We start from the raw sequence: 14681 nt of genomic DNA on the forward strand, positions 1-14681 counted from the left end.
AAGCTCAAATCAAATCAGCTGGGTCCAAGCCCAGATCCCATTTCTAGGGCAAGTGGTGGTGGTTATTTAGGAGACTGGAGAGATGCAGGAAGCAGAGGACAGCTGAGATGGGGGAGCTGACAAGCCTGAATGGCAGTGTGCATATCCTTCACTTGCTGAAGCCTCTGTGGACTGCGACCCATGGAGATGTTGCCGCCATGAGGTCGCAGAGGCGGGGATGTGGGGAGGGGTTCACTGCTGCCTCAAGGCCTGGGCCCAGCTGGTGGGTGGCCGTGGTGAGGGCTCTGGGGCTCCATGGGACACAGCCCTCAGCCTGTCCCCAGACACCCAGCTCACCTGCTGGCCCCAAGACCAGGGGGCCTGGAGGGCCTGGGGTGAAGGCCACGGTTGGCCTCTCACCCTGCTCTCTGCCACGGGGACCCCCAGCACCACTTACTGAAGAGACTTTCTATTCCCCATTGTATATTCTTGCCTCCTTTGTCATAGATTAATTGATCATAAGTGTGTGGGTTTATTTATGGGCTCTCTTTTCTGTTCCATTGATCTATGTGTCTATTTTTGTTCCAGTACCATACCATTTTGATTACTATAGCTTTGTAGTATAGTCTGATGTCATATTTTAAAATTTGTTTTAAGATGTCTCTAATTGCTCATTAGAACATTTTTATGGTGGCTGCTTTAAAATCTTTGTCAGATAATTATAATAGCTCTAACATCTTTGTGTTAGCATCGATTGATTGTCTTTTATTATTCAGTTTGAAATCTTCCTGTTTCTTGGTATGATGCGTGACCTTTGATTGAAATCTGGACATTTGAGGTATTAACGTTATGAGAGTCTGGATCTTATTTAAGCCTTCTGCTTTAGCTGGATTTTCTGACACTGCTATGGCAAGAGGTGGGAGGGACGTTGCCTCATTACTGCCAGGTGGGGATAGAAGTTCAGGTTCAACACTCAGCCTCCATTGACACTTGAGGGAGGGGTTCCTCATTACTTCTGGCTTGGCATGAGCATTCAAGCTCCTCACTAGGTTTCCACTGATACCTCTCCAGCAGTACCTCATCACTGCTCCCCATGTGACCTCCACTGACATCACATCGAGGAGGCAGGCTCATGATTGTTGGTGGGTGGTGAAAATCCTGACCGTCTACTAGGCCTCCTCTGACACCACACCCAGTGGGGACGAATATCTAGGCTCCCTATTTAGTTTCTTTGACACCACCCTTTTCAGGTGGGAAGGTTGAGACACATTATAGCCCAGTGAGGGAAGAAGTCTAACTCTTCACTTGGGCTTTGCTGACATGGCTGGGGTTGGATCACCATCTTTTTTCTGTGGTGTTTGGCTGGAGTAGGATGATTATTGCCTAAGAGCTTTCTGTCTTGCTAGGCTGCCTTTTTCCTTGTCCTTTGGCTGGAGGGAGCTGGATTTTGTTGGTTTTGTGTGTGTGTGTGTCTGCACATGTTAGTGTTTCTGGGTTACTGGGTTTCGTCATCAAGAAGTGTGGAATGTATGAGGCAAAATAAATAAATAAAAATCCAATGAACTCATCACCATGTTATTGCTCAGGTCCCCATGTCTCTCGGTCATTTCCCTTTTCATTCCACCTTTCAGAGTCTTATATTTGTATATAATGTCCAAGGTTTCACTTAATGTGAGGGATAGGGAAAAGCATGTCTCCTCCATATTCCTGAAAGTGGAAGCTCTGTCACGGCTGTCACGGCTTTAAAAAAATGATTTCTGACCTCTGTTCCTCAGGGAGATGTACTTTTATTTCTTGTATCTGTTTTCCCAGTTCCTTCTGAAAATCATCATCAGTATGATGAAGTGAATCAATGAAGCTGAAGGGGGTCTCCTCTCCATAAGAGGTATTGGGAAGTTTAAAGCTTCTCGAATTCCTTTCAATTCAGTAAGAAAGAGGTCTAACTTTATCCTATCTCTGGGTTAGGATCTCTAACATTGGTCCATATGCATCTTTTCACCAGCCACCTCATGTTCTTCTCCAGAATCTCTTCTCCAGCAGAAAGCCATATTAGCAGAGTACACATATGTTTTACACATCCAGTTTTTTTTTTTTTTTTTTTTTTTTTTTTGCGGTACGCGGGCCTCTCACTGTTGTGACCTCTCCCGTTGCGGAGCACAGGCTCCGGACGCGCAAGCTCAGCGGCCATGGCTCACGGGCCCAGCCGCTCCGCGGCATGTGGGATCTTCCCAGACAGGGGCACGAACCCGTGTCCCCTGCATCGGCAGGCGGACTCTCAACCACTGCGCCACCAGGGAAGCCCTACACATCCAGTTTTAATGATGCTAAGAGATATGGGCGTGTTGGTGCTTATGGCATTTGTATGTGTTTTTGATTACAGTCTTGTTCCCTTCTCCCCATGCACCATTTTAATAAAGTCATAATCGGAATAATAAATGACCCCATACCTTCCTTTAGGGCTGCATGTAAAGGTACTTTTATTTTTATCCTTCTCCAAAAGATGAAAGATATAATGAGTACACTATAAATGACTGAAAGAGTGACAAGCCAATTGCTCTGAACTCTGTATTAATCTCACTTTCAATACAGAATGAGAAGATGTCCTATTGTTCATTTAGCTACCAAGTGGTATAAGCTGATATTTTGTTATTCTCTAGAATTATAAAGGATTGCAAAACTTAATGTGTAAAATACATGCAGTAAGTGCTGGGCTGCCAGGCAAAAGAGATATTAGGTAATTTAGAGAAAGTAACTTTTAGAATGAACAGCAAACTCTTCAGTTCAAAATGAAATTGAGATATATGCTCCTCTCCCTTGCCCCAGAATATTTCACTGAACTTCTGAAAGATTCATTTTGAAAAGCCTTTACAGAGAGACAAACACTGATAGGTTTGGAGTCATCTGAGCATTTCCAATTTCTGTTTTAGTCACCTCCCTATATTATTAGCTCCCTAGTAGGACAGGCAGGGAGGGGTTCCTGGAAGTGGAGGAGTAAACAGTGTGCTGTCCAGTCCTGGCCACAAGGCCTCTGTGCTGTGAGGTAAGGTGTGGAGGGGTTACAGCTTCTGAAATTATGTTTTCATTGAGATCCTGGTGCATTTCAAAATACTTATTCAGATATCTCACCAGAAAGTGACCCTTGGAGCAACAGTAAATATATTACAGGAATAACGAGACTTACAAGCTGTTTTCTTGGGGTGCTGATGTTGCAGGAAGAAGGAAAATGGTGACCTCTCAAAGCACCCTAAACAGATATGTCTATAAAGGGAGAGGTGGTGAAGGAGGACAGTAAGAGTAGCATGATCCAGCGGATAGTGGGTGCCAGGGTTCAGATTTGGTCAGGCAGCTGCTGTAAAACAGTCTGGGTAAGTCACCAGCTGGGTCTGTGAGCTGTGATCTAGAGAAGAACAGATGCCTGCAATGCTCCTATCCCACTCACTGCTGAAAAGCTGACTCAAAGATCATCTCTTTGGTTGTCTTACAGAAACTGAGCTTGGGTCAGGCAATGTTCTTTGTGCCATTGACTTTTAGTAGCTGCATTTGGTTTACTATAAGTGTTCTAGCTAATGACTAGGAACAGACTTTGACCCAAACAAACCTGATTCAAAACCAAATACTGTCCCTAACAAATGTAGGCTTGTTTCCTTGTTAATTCTATGAAGCTCTTTTCCTCGTCTTTCAAAGGAGAGATAATGACATATCTCTCATAGGATTGTTGCAGTCATTAAATGTGATAATTAAAAAAAAATTTTTTAAAATTAATTTTTGGCTGCATTGGGTACTCATTGCTGCGCACGGGCTCCCTCTAGTTGTGGCGAGCAGAGGCTATTCGGTGTGGTGCGCAGACTTCTCATTGCGGGGGCCCCTCCTGTTGCAGAGCACGGGGCTCTAGGTGCGTGGGCTTCAGTAGTTGTGGCACACTGGCTCAGTAGTTGTGACTCGTGGACTCTAGAGCACAGGCTCAGCAGCTGTGGCGCACAGGCTCAGTTGCTCTGCGGCATGTGGGATCCTCCTGGACCAGGGCTCGAACCCGTGTCCCCTGCATTGGCAGGTGGACTCTCAGCCACTGCGCCACCAGGGAAGTCTCTGTGATAACTTCTTGAAGTGCTTGGCATATACTAAGAGATCAGTAGTAATCACTGATGATATTTGTCATCACATTATTAATTTTTTATCACATTAACTTAATTATTTACCTGAAATAAATTTTTCTATAGCATGTTTCCATTGTGATAGTTATTCAAAAGCAAACTTCAGACTAACAGAGTTTGATAATTTGCTGGATATCACAGTATTTTATTAAGTATATGAGCACCTAATAAATGGCTGATTAGTTTTGTCTGCCCCTTGATAGCTCCTGGTAAAAAGACACAGCTCCTGGATTCATGCTCCCCAGTTGAGGGCCATGCTAGATCCGACTCCTGCACAGAAATGCTTCTGCTGCAGAAATTTCCTGCCAAATCATCAAAGTTTTAGAATAATTTCAGCCAACAAAGTATATAAAAGAGGTACTCCCAGTTTTGGAGGAGAGGCCAAGTACAGGTGGAAAGTGAGTAATTAGCAAACGCAGCAGTTGAAAATGGTTAACAAATTAACCACATATTTTTTTCCTTTAAGTCGGAGGAGAAAGATATTGTTTGGTTTAAATGGTGATTGAAATTCAGCATCTGTTTGGAGTGTTGCACAGTGGCCATGGCCAAAACCAAGGCTCTTGGCTTTCTCCGCTCGCCAGGCTAGACGTGACTTTGCTGTCCATGTGAGGATGAGGTCCTCCCTCCAGGTCTGAGAGCCCCAGGGCTCAGCCTCTGACCTCAGTCAGGAGGATCTGCCAGGGCTTTGGCCGGTGGCTCCTCCACTACGATTGTCGACTTAGAAGCCTACTGGCACAGACTCATTCGTCCCCGGAACCTCAGTGGTTTATCCCGGCACCTGTCCTCTTAGCCCCTTGGGCCTTGCTTCCCTGCCCCTTCCCCTCAGCCTGGTCAGCAACAAGAGCACTTTGGTTTCTGTGCACGATGATCTGCACTATGCCACGGACGGAACTGCTTAGCAGTGCTCGGAGCACACGCTCTAAAGGAATTTGGGGATATGCTAACGAGGAAACCCATAACCAGAAGCTGAGAAGATTCACAGTCAAATTGCAGTAAATCTGTGGAGACTCCTTAAAGAACAAGACACACAGGAAAAGCCTGATTGCTGGACAAACTGCTTTGCAGATGAGTGGTGCGGTTGCTGAATCTTTGAAAAGACAGCAGCACTGTCAGAGACACAACTGCAGCCCCCAACTGCATATTAGTCAGCCCAGACGACTGGCTGATGAATGATAGTGCCACATGGGCAATCTCTCTCAGCGGAGCTCCTGGAAGGACTCAGGTTTGAATGCTGATGTGGAAAGTAAATAAAATGTTCCAATTTGTTCTTTCGTCTTCAACCAACTGCCCCAGCCCATCTCTGAATTTGCACTCTCCGCTTCTTGCTCTGCCTATGTCAACAGCCTTGCACAGAACAGAGTTGTTAAGTGACATACAATTCTATCCCATTTTTATCTTAAAAGACCAAATTACTATATCGATGAATGTCGTTCCTGTATGACAGTGAAGATGAGTATGATTTATAAGTTAAGATTTCAAGAGATAAAGGAACCCCCAAAGCTAAATCATTTTGAATAAGTTCATATGGATGGTTTAAAGATCTCTACCTTAACTCCATTCACTGGACTCATTAAAGATTATGATGTACTGTGTTATATTTTAATATTTGAAGAAATGGTAAGGTAGCATTTCTTCTCATGAAAATTCATAGGATAATGATTAGATGCTGAAGTATTTCTCTCACTACTTGCAAAGTAACAAAGTTTTATTTCTCTTTATTTAGTCTCAAATCAGAGATCTAGAGGCGGATCAGAATAAGACAATATTTTATGGCATACCAGATTAAATTCTGATCTTTGCAGTGTGAAATTTAGACTTTGTAAATTAAGAGCCAGCAGCTTTGTCTTCTGAGTTGTAGACAGTGTTGCTTAAATGTTTCTCTAAACTGAGTCTCTGGTGAGAAGAAATAAGAATGTTCCAACTTAACAGTTGGCACGTTTTTTTTAAAAGACTCCTTTTTCTAAAGATTCCTTTTTCTATTTCTCTTCAGGCTTAGTTCATAATGGGCCTTAGGATTCAATGCTAAGTAACACAGAATCATAGGCTCTGTAGGTGGTAAGGGTATGAACACACTGTATTTCTCAGTAGGCTGTGACTTGCCCAAGGTCCCACAAGTGGGAGCTGAATTCATGGTCAAGATTTTGTAGATTGAGGCTCTGCATTCTTTCTGGTTAGAGATGGAAAACTAAGGTACAGAGGAGGAGGATCCTATATGGGCAGATCACAAAGGCAGACTAAACCGAAAATTCCTTAGTGACTTCTTTGGCTCAGATTGAAAGAACTTTATTTTGAGAATTGAAGAGAGACACACTGGGCTAGTTTATGGCCAGATTCCACTTTGATTGGAGGCCATCATAATTCCCCATGTGGCTTCACACCTGAACGCTCAGCCATATATAAAAATGGTGGTCAGTCGGGCTTTTTCAGGTTGCACAAAGCTTGGGCTTCTATCAAGTAAGAGATTAGGCTCTAAGGCCAGATCAAGTCCTGGTTCTACCACTTACTGGCTGTGTGACTTTAGGAAAACTGGTAAACTTCTCTGTTGAATAAATTATACCTTTTACCTTATGTGAGGGTTAGTGAGTTGCTGTATGTAAAGTGAATAGGAGAGTGTTGACCCATATTAAGAGCTCAGTAAACATTAACTCTTCTTGCATTTTGATGATCTGGCTTTCAAAAGACCCATTTATTCAGAGCTGGGAGGGGATTTTGAATCTTCTAGCTCAATATCTTTATTTTTACAGATGAAAAAACTGAGGCCTAGAGAAAGGATGTGGCTTCTGAGCTAATTTGTGACAGACCCAGTCTTTGAATCGCTAGTTCAGAGTGCTTTTTACTGTACTAGCCTCCCTGTAAATAAGTCTTTGTTCTTCTTATGGATAGAAGACAGAATCAGACCACTTCTCATATCCACTGCCACTATCTAGGTTCAAGGTTCAAGCCACGCAACCTTGGGTTCCAGCCATCGTTATTACTCTCTGGTATCATTGCAGTAACCTCCTAACTGGTCTTCCTGATTCCACCATTGCCCCCTTCCATGTCTTCTCACCTCAGCAGCTTAGAGTGTTTTTTGTTTTTCTGTTTGACAAAACATTACCTCCTCTGCTCTCTCACTTCATCTCGTATTACTCGTGTCATTCTACTCCAGACACCTTGCCCTCCTTGCAGATCCTTGTATGTACCAGGCACCCTCCAGTCTCAAGGTTTTGAGTTTGCTGTTTCCTTTACTTGGAATGCTTCTCACCAGATATTTGCATGGTTTGCATTTCTTTCAGATATTTGTTCAGTTATCACCTTGGTGAATCCTGCCCTGAGTATTCTATTGCAGTTGCAGTCATCTTGTACTTTCCATTTTCCTTTCCAGCTTTCTCCAGCCATGGCATTTATTACTTATATTCCATATTTCTTGAGGTAGTTTATTGCCTACTTTTCTCTAGCAGAATGCACACATCATGAGGGCACTGCTTTTTCATTGCTGTATCTCCAGCATCTAGGACAGTGTCTGCCCCAATCACTGAATGCAGGAATGAGCAGTGTGCCTACAGGACCTGTGGGATATTTAGAGGGGTGTGTTTTCTCAGGTATTTTTGTTACAGACTAAAACTAAGCAAAGTGTGATTTATTTAAAGAGTCCTGTCATGGCATGGGACTTTCCAACACAAGAAAATTTACCCTTTTTTTTGGACACAATCTGCTTATTTTTGTATTTGCACAGCTAAACCAACATACATATATCTTTCTGGAATTAATTACTGGAAAGCCAATACTCTGTAAAGCCATACAAAAACAAGAGCCACTTTCCTAAAACTCTATAAAGAATACACAGTATTTTAGTTCTGGTGAATCAGGAAAAAAGCCCAGAATTTTCTCATTCTTTCTCTTTCCGGGTTCTTAGAGAAATCTCAAAGATAACAAAATATAGACAGGAGGTCAGCCCTCACGAATCAGGCTTCATCTTGACAGTCTTTTTATAGACCTGTAACGAAGTGGAGCCCTGAAAATTGTGTTAGGTAATGGGGATTCTGACAGACCCTTTAACTCCGTGGAACTAGGAGGTGCTGCTGTAATTCTGCTTCAGATGAAAATTTCAAGTGTTTTCATTAGGTACAACAGCTGTTTCTATTACAGATAACAGATCTCAGAGGTGGTGATGCTGATATCAACTTCTAGTGGGCTCAGAACACAGTGTAGCTTGTACAATTAGCTTTTTTAAAAATTATTATTTTTTTTTCCTGCACACGCAGATGAACTCTGTAGCAGTAAAAGGAAATTACTTACTTGCTACCGGAATCGTCTGAAAGTGATAGGATCATGCTCTGTAGAGTCACACGGACCAAATTAAAAGCCCTGGGGAAAAATTTGGCACCGCATTCCTTCCCATTCACATCTTCCTAAAGACCTCTCAGGAGCTTCCATTTAGAAAGCTAAGGGCTTTTAATTTGGAAAGATTGGCTGCTCACCAGTAAGTCTTTCTAGATACCCAGTGGTTGGGTTGAGTGGCTCTGATGTGTTCCAGTCTCAGAGGCCTTGACTTGACTATTCTCCTGACTCCTGCTTGCTTGCAGGTATGTTTTCCAGCCCGGGGCCCTGATCCATGGCTCTACTGCTAAAGCTTATCTCCAAGATGGATGCTATCATTTCATTCTTTCCACAAATGCACATATCACTCCTCCTTGCAGAATTGGAATCTGTTTCTCCAATCCCCTGATTCTGGGCTGGCCTGTGACTGCTTTGACCGATAGAATAGGGTGGCAGTTGCTATGCCAGTTCTGGGCCTAGCCTTTTAGAGACTGGTGGTTTTTAAATACTTCCCTTTCTCTCGAGATACTTCCTCTTGGAACCCAGCTATTGTGCTGTTTAAAGCCTAATTCACGTGGAGAAGCCACATTTAGGCACTCCACTCAGTGTCTCAGGTGACTAGTATCAGCTGTCACCACATGTGTGAGCCATCTTGGAGTCCAGTCCATTTTAGCCTTCAGGTGACTCCTCCAGTCCCAGGCACAGAAGCCACGAGATTGAACTGCATGAGAGACACTGAGCAAGAACCACCTGGCTAAGTCTAGTCAACACATAGAACTGTGAGAGAGAACGTTGTCGTTCTAAACCACTATATTTGGAATGATTTTTTAACACAGCCATAGATAACTGCAGTAAGGGCAAAGCGGGAAGCTGTAGGCTAAATGCTCCTATGAATGTGGGCATCAGAACACTAGTGTAGGGTGAGGTGAAACTGGTGGTTGTCTACAAGATGCAGACAGGTATAGACGCATGTCAATCACTCTTCCACCTGTTTGGCTAGTCCTTGGAATTTCATAATTGGACTATTCTGTTCTCTCTTGGATTTGCAACTATAAATATTTACTGTACAAATGCAAATATTTCTGGGAGGGATAATGCTTTAAAGCCGGGTATAAGGGTACAGCAGACTTTTTGTGTAGGGTCAGATAGTAGATATTTTAGGCTTCGTGAGTTATATGGTCTTTGTGGCAACTACTCAACTTGGCCAAGGTGACATAGATGATACTTAAGTGAATGGCATGGCTGTGTGCAGTAAACTCTATTTACAAAAATAAGTGGTTGGTTGGTTTTGACCTGTGAACTGTAGTTTGCTACCCCCTGTGCTAAACAATTATTTCTGTAGTCAGCAGAAATATTTAATTATATCACTTGACTCTCATGAGCATTGGATTTCGTTTACCTCTAGCTCCAGTTCGTCTTGCCATTCCTTCTTAGTCTCCTCCTAAATTTGAAATGTGCTCCCCAAACCTCTCCTTCTTATACGCTCTTTCTCTGCCATGTCATCCACTCAAATGATTTCAGTTACCACCAATTTGCCAATGACTTAGAAAACTCTATCTCTATTCAATTTTCTATTCAGAACTCCAGACTCCTGTACTTCACCTTGGATATCTTGCCGGCACCCTAAGTTCAGTGCACTTTTGACCTAGTTATTAGCCTATTGTCTCTTAACTCCAAACCCACCCTTCTGTAATTAGCTCCTTGATGCTGGGACTGGAACTCTGGAAACCCCATTTCTGTTTTGCCAGCTCTTTGTCTCCATCAATAGGGGTCGATAGAGGGACACTGTAAAACCCAAGGAGAAAGGAGGGACTTGCTGCTTCCTGGTTATTTGCTGCGGACTTCCTGTCTGCTTGGAGTTCCCGTGAGCATCTATTCAGCAAAGTTTCTTTGCTCCAGAAACATACATTCATTTCTGTAGTAGCAGTGGAATTTGGTTTTTCCAAAAGTTGCCAGATTACCCCCATTAAAACTGCCTTCCTTCACTCCCCATCAGCACTAGTGAGTTAGTGCCCATTCCTCAGAAGTCTAAGTCTCAGCCCTTCACGACCCTCCTCCAAGTTCAGGGACACTAGCACCAGCTAAATAGCACCTCCTAGTAGGAGATCTGAGTTTTGGCCCAGCCAGGTCCCTGCTCCAAGTTTCTAAGTTTTAGTAATTGCAACCTCTTCTCTTTGATTCTCCAGCCCTAGGGGTTGGTAGCTGTTTCCTTTTATTGCTTCCTTGGTAACGAATTATTGTTTTCCTTTTCAGTTACCTATTTCATACACAGTTAACCATTCTGTATATTAAATTCCCTTTCAAATACCTGGTGTGGTTTCTGTGGACTCTGAAAGAGTTTATGTTCTCAGCCAAAAGCTGCTTCATTGAAGTATTTCCTTCCTTTGCACCAGCGAACCTCTTCCTATTCCCTGCCTAGTGGCTCAAGCCCAATGTCTGGGCATCATTCTAACTTTTCTTTTTTCTAAACTCCCATATGCAATCAGTGAATAAGGCCTGTATATTTGCTTCCTGAATATTTCTTACATCTGTCTGCTTCTCTCCATCTCTGTGCCCACCACTGTACATCAAGTCACCTCCTTATAACTGACCTCCCCAAATTTCTGTAGCCCCGATCTGTTTTCCCACAACAGCCCTAGCGATGTCTCAAAAATATTTATCAGATAAATATTAATACTTCCCCAAACATAGTTTTTAGGACCAAATCCTTAAAAAACCCTTAACGTAATTTTTAGGACCTTCTGTGATTTGACTTCTTCTGCCTCTGCACTTCATTTTGAAATACGTTCCTCGTTCCTTTGTCAGTTTTTGAATTTGCCATGCTTTCGTAGCATTCTTGGTACAAACTTATTCCTCTGTGTAGAAATCTCCCTTTTCATCTGGATAACTACTACTGTCCTTTAAATGTTTTATAAATATCACTTTATCAGAGATGGATTCTCTGATCTCTCAGACCAGATTATATTCCTGTCTTTGTTCCCACAGATCATTGAACATCCACTTTTTAAATATAATAGTTAGTAAACTTATAAGTAACTGTTTAATAACTGTCTTCTTTCCTAGATGGGTAGGTCCATATAGGCAGGGGCTGTGTTTGTCTTGTCTAGCACAATATCCTTAACATACAGTGTTCTTTCAGGCACAGTAGATATCCAACCAATATTTGCTGAACTCAGTTGATTTCTGTTCTATGCATTTATCATAGGGCCTCTGAATTGATTACAGAAGACACACATTTCTGCAGATGCATTGGAATCCCTCATGGCTGACTTCACCTCTTAAACTGAAGTCTTCTTTGGTTTGCTCTTCTCACATCTCCTGGCACCAGTTCTCCCTTTGTGGGTTCTTACCGTGATTGGAGGAGACTGAGTGGGGAGTAGATTGACCAGAATTTATCACCTTTAGCTGGACTGGAGACCCAACACTACTTACTGCTTCCTGCATTGCCAGAGGGGCCCTTGATATCGCACAAGTCTCCCGAGTAGCTGGGGCCAGGTGCATCTCAGTGCTTGTTTTGCATAACTCAGGTAACCAATGAAGGGATGTTCTACTTCTAACAACCCGTCTGTTACTCCTTCACCCCAAACATCAATGTGCTAGTTCATTTGTAGTTCCCTGAAAGGTAGCCATTATTCCTCAAGTGGCCATTATGGGAGAAAGGGTTGGGGAGCAAACTAAAACATTGATGAAAGGGCTTTAAAAATATCTATAATAACCAATAATGAAGGAGCAGATAACGAAAATACAATATGAAAATGAGCGTGATAAGAGACCCATAAAAGCATATGACCACAGTCAGAAAAGCAGCAGACCTTAGGAAACAGATTAAATAAATCCATATTTGATTTTGGCTACACTTCCAGGGAGAGAGCTGCATTTATTTTAAAAAGAAAACAACCAATAAAGCAACCCCAGGAATTTCCTTTTCTTTTTATCCTTTAAACAGATTTGACCCAAGATGGACATTTTCTTTGAGAATAATATGTCTTTTTTCTTCAGCTGAAAGTTTTACCTTTTGAATTGTATTCCACACACGTTCTTTATCGTTTCTTCTTCCTTCAAGGGTGTCCATAGCATCTGCCATTAGTGACTGCAGCTGTGGCACCAAGATAAAAATTATCAGGGTGGAATTCACACAGAAATAACTTCTCTAAATACACAGATTAAAACCTAATTAAAAAATCATTTGTACGCTGATGATTTTATTACTCAACTTTCCGACAATGAACACTGCCACCTCATCTCTGCTTCAGTCATTACCAAGTATTATTGCAGATATAAAATGCTGAAACAATGGAAAGATTCTTGAAAATTTGTAGAAAACATATAGATTTTAATGTAGTAAGTGTTGATGTTTTGTAAAAACGGATTTGGGTTGTAAAGAATGAAGGAGGTAGTTAATTCTCTCAGGGAATGGCATGTAGTACATGAACACATTTTAATATTTTCTCCTGAGGCTAATGTATCATAATTCTAGGCATCGTGCAAAAGCTCACCAGAGGACCATACTAAAATTGTGTTGTTTTATTGCCTCTTAAAGGATCTAGCTCATTATGTTCTTTTACTATGCTTTTCTTTTCTAAAGTTTCAAAATAACCAGGATTACTTTTTAAGGTTCCATTTCAAAGGCAAGTTTAAAACATTCCACCCTTTGCCCCGAACTGCCATATTCCAATTTAAAATAATCCTATACACACACTTTATATGTGGCTGCAAAGTAATGAGGCCACATGAAGCCATGTAATATTCAAAGCTAAAAAAGAAAGTTCTCTGAAAATGAACATATACCAGCTCAGTTCACCATGGCGTCAAACATGATGAACCCTTAGATAATCTTTCTGTTCTTTAGATATTGCAGAGCTTAAGCAGGAGGGTAGAGAGTTGAGTCACTCAGAACTCTTCTACTGAGTAGTCACTGTTTATATAGCATCATAAAAGGTGTTTCGAGGATTTGTATCTAGGTTAACCTATGCTTGGAAGCTGGAAAGTAAAATCTGTTACTTCAGGGGATGAACCCTTGCAAGAGACATGATTTTTAAATATTTGGCTTGCACATATACATCCTATACATTTACTTTTTTTCTAGTAGGTATATAAATTATGAAAATATCCCATGAAATCCTGTTTTCCAAGGTTTCGGGTAGTGGAATGTTGCACTAATACATTAGTTAGTGATGTTAATAATGCTAGTTTTGTGCTCTTTGTGTATATTTAGAAATATAAGTATTTCCAGGAAAAAGAAGGCTGCAGATGTGTGGTTAAGAGACCTAAGTGCAGAAAACTCCCTTGTATTTCCCATTTAAATCTTGAATGTGCTTTTCAGGAAGACAGGATCAACATTATGCCAGCTTCTTAAATTAACATTTTCTTTGCTTTCTTTTATCTCAGAGGAGCATTAATCATCTAAAATTGGCTATAATATGCACTTTGAAAGCTCCACACTTACTGCACTCCTGAATGCCTTACGAATGGTAGGATAAACACTTAGCCTTTTAGGAGGTGTTCTGTGCACATAACCATACAGGTTTAGAAAGTATTATTGCCAGTTTTGACTTAGTAAATTCTTGACTAATAGACTTTTTTTCTCATAGTTTTAATGTTTAGTATGTGGAGTTTTATTATTTTATTATATAAAATATTTTATTATTTATTATATAAAATATTTATTATATAAAACTACTCGGTTTTATATGCTTACTTTGAATATCAGTATTTATTTAATATACTTTTAACAGGTTCAGATGAACATTATAAATGTTGGCGGTTCATTTCTTGATTAATTTGTAACAATTTTAAAAGCTCAAAGAGGGAGGGTTCCTTTAGTTATCTGAAAATTACATGTGCTAAGTTTGGGTTGTTCTCATCCTTGCTATGTGAATTCAATTCAGGTCTATAATTAGTTTTCGCTACATTCAATTAGAGCCTCAAAGAGCCCTTCCCAGGAACACATTAGGAGGTTTATATGGAGTGAATTTTACCTTTCCTTGAATGGCCATCACACTGATTAATAATTGTTTTTCAAATGAGGTGCTATTGTTTCTAATATAAATTATGGTTATAATATACACACCTGTTTGGAGATTTGTTCTATAAGATATTTCTTGAACTAGTTTTTGACAGGCTCTGTGTTTTCTGAGTTAACTGGTCAATTCAGTTAAAAAAAAAAAAACAAAACACCCCACCATTTGACTACATTTTCCCCTCAAGACACCTCTCTTAACTAAATGGACATATGTGTGCGAGTGTTGGCAC

At 41.2% G+C, this 14681-nt stretch overlaps 1 protein-coding gene across 1 annotated transcript in view; it reads right to left on the reverse strand.

The window, feature by feature from the left end:
* Window positions 1-14681, reverse strand: part of SPATA16 (spermatogenesis associated 16) — a 220648-nt gene that overhangs the window by 20025 nt on the left and 185942 nt on the right. Inside the window, exon 9 of the mRNA XM_060149017.1 lies at window positions 12442-12525. Coding sequence (XP_060005000.1) covers window positions 12442-12525 — 84 coding nt within the window. The remainder of the gene's footprint in view (window positions 1-12441; window positions 12526-14681) is intronic.

Source organism: Lagenorhynchus albirostris, chromosome 5 (genome assembly GCF_949774975.1).
Source record: "Lagenorhynchus albirostris chromosome 5, mLagAlb1.1, whole genome shotgun sequence".
NCBI lineage: Eukaryota > Metazoa > Chordata > Mammalia > Artiodactyla > Delphinidae > Lagenorhynchus > Lagenorhynchus albirostris.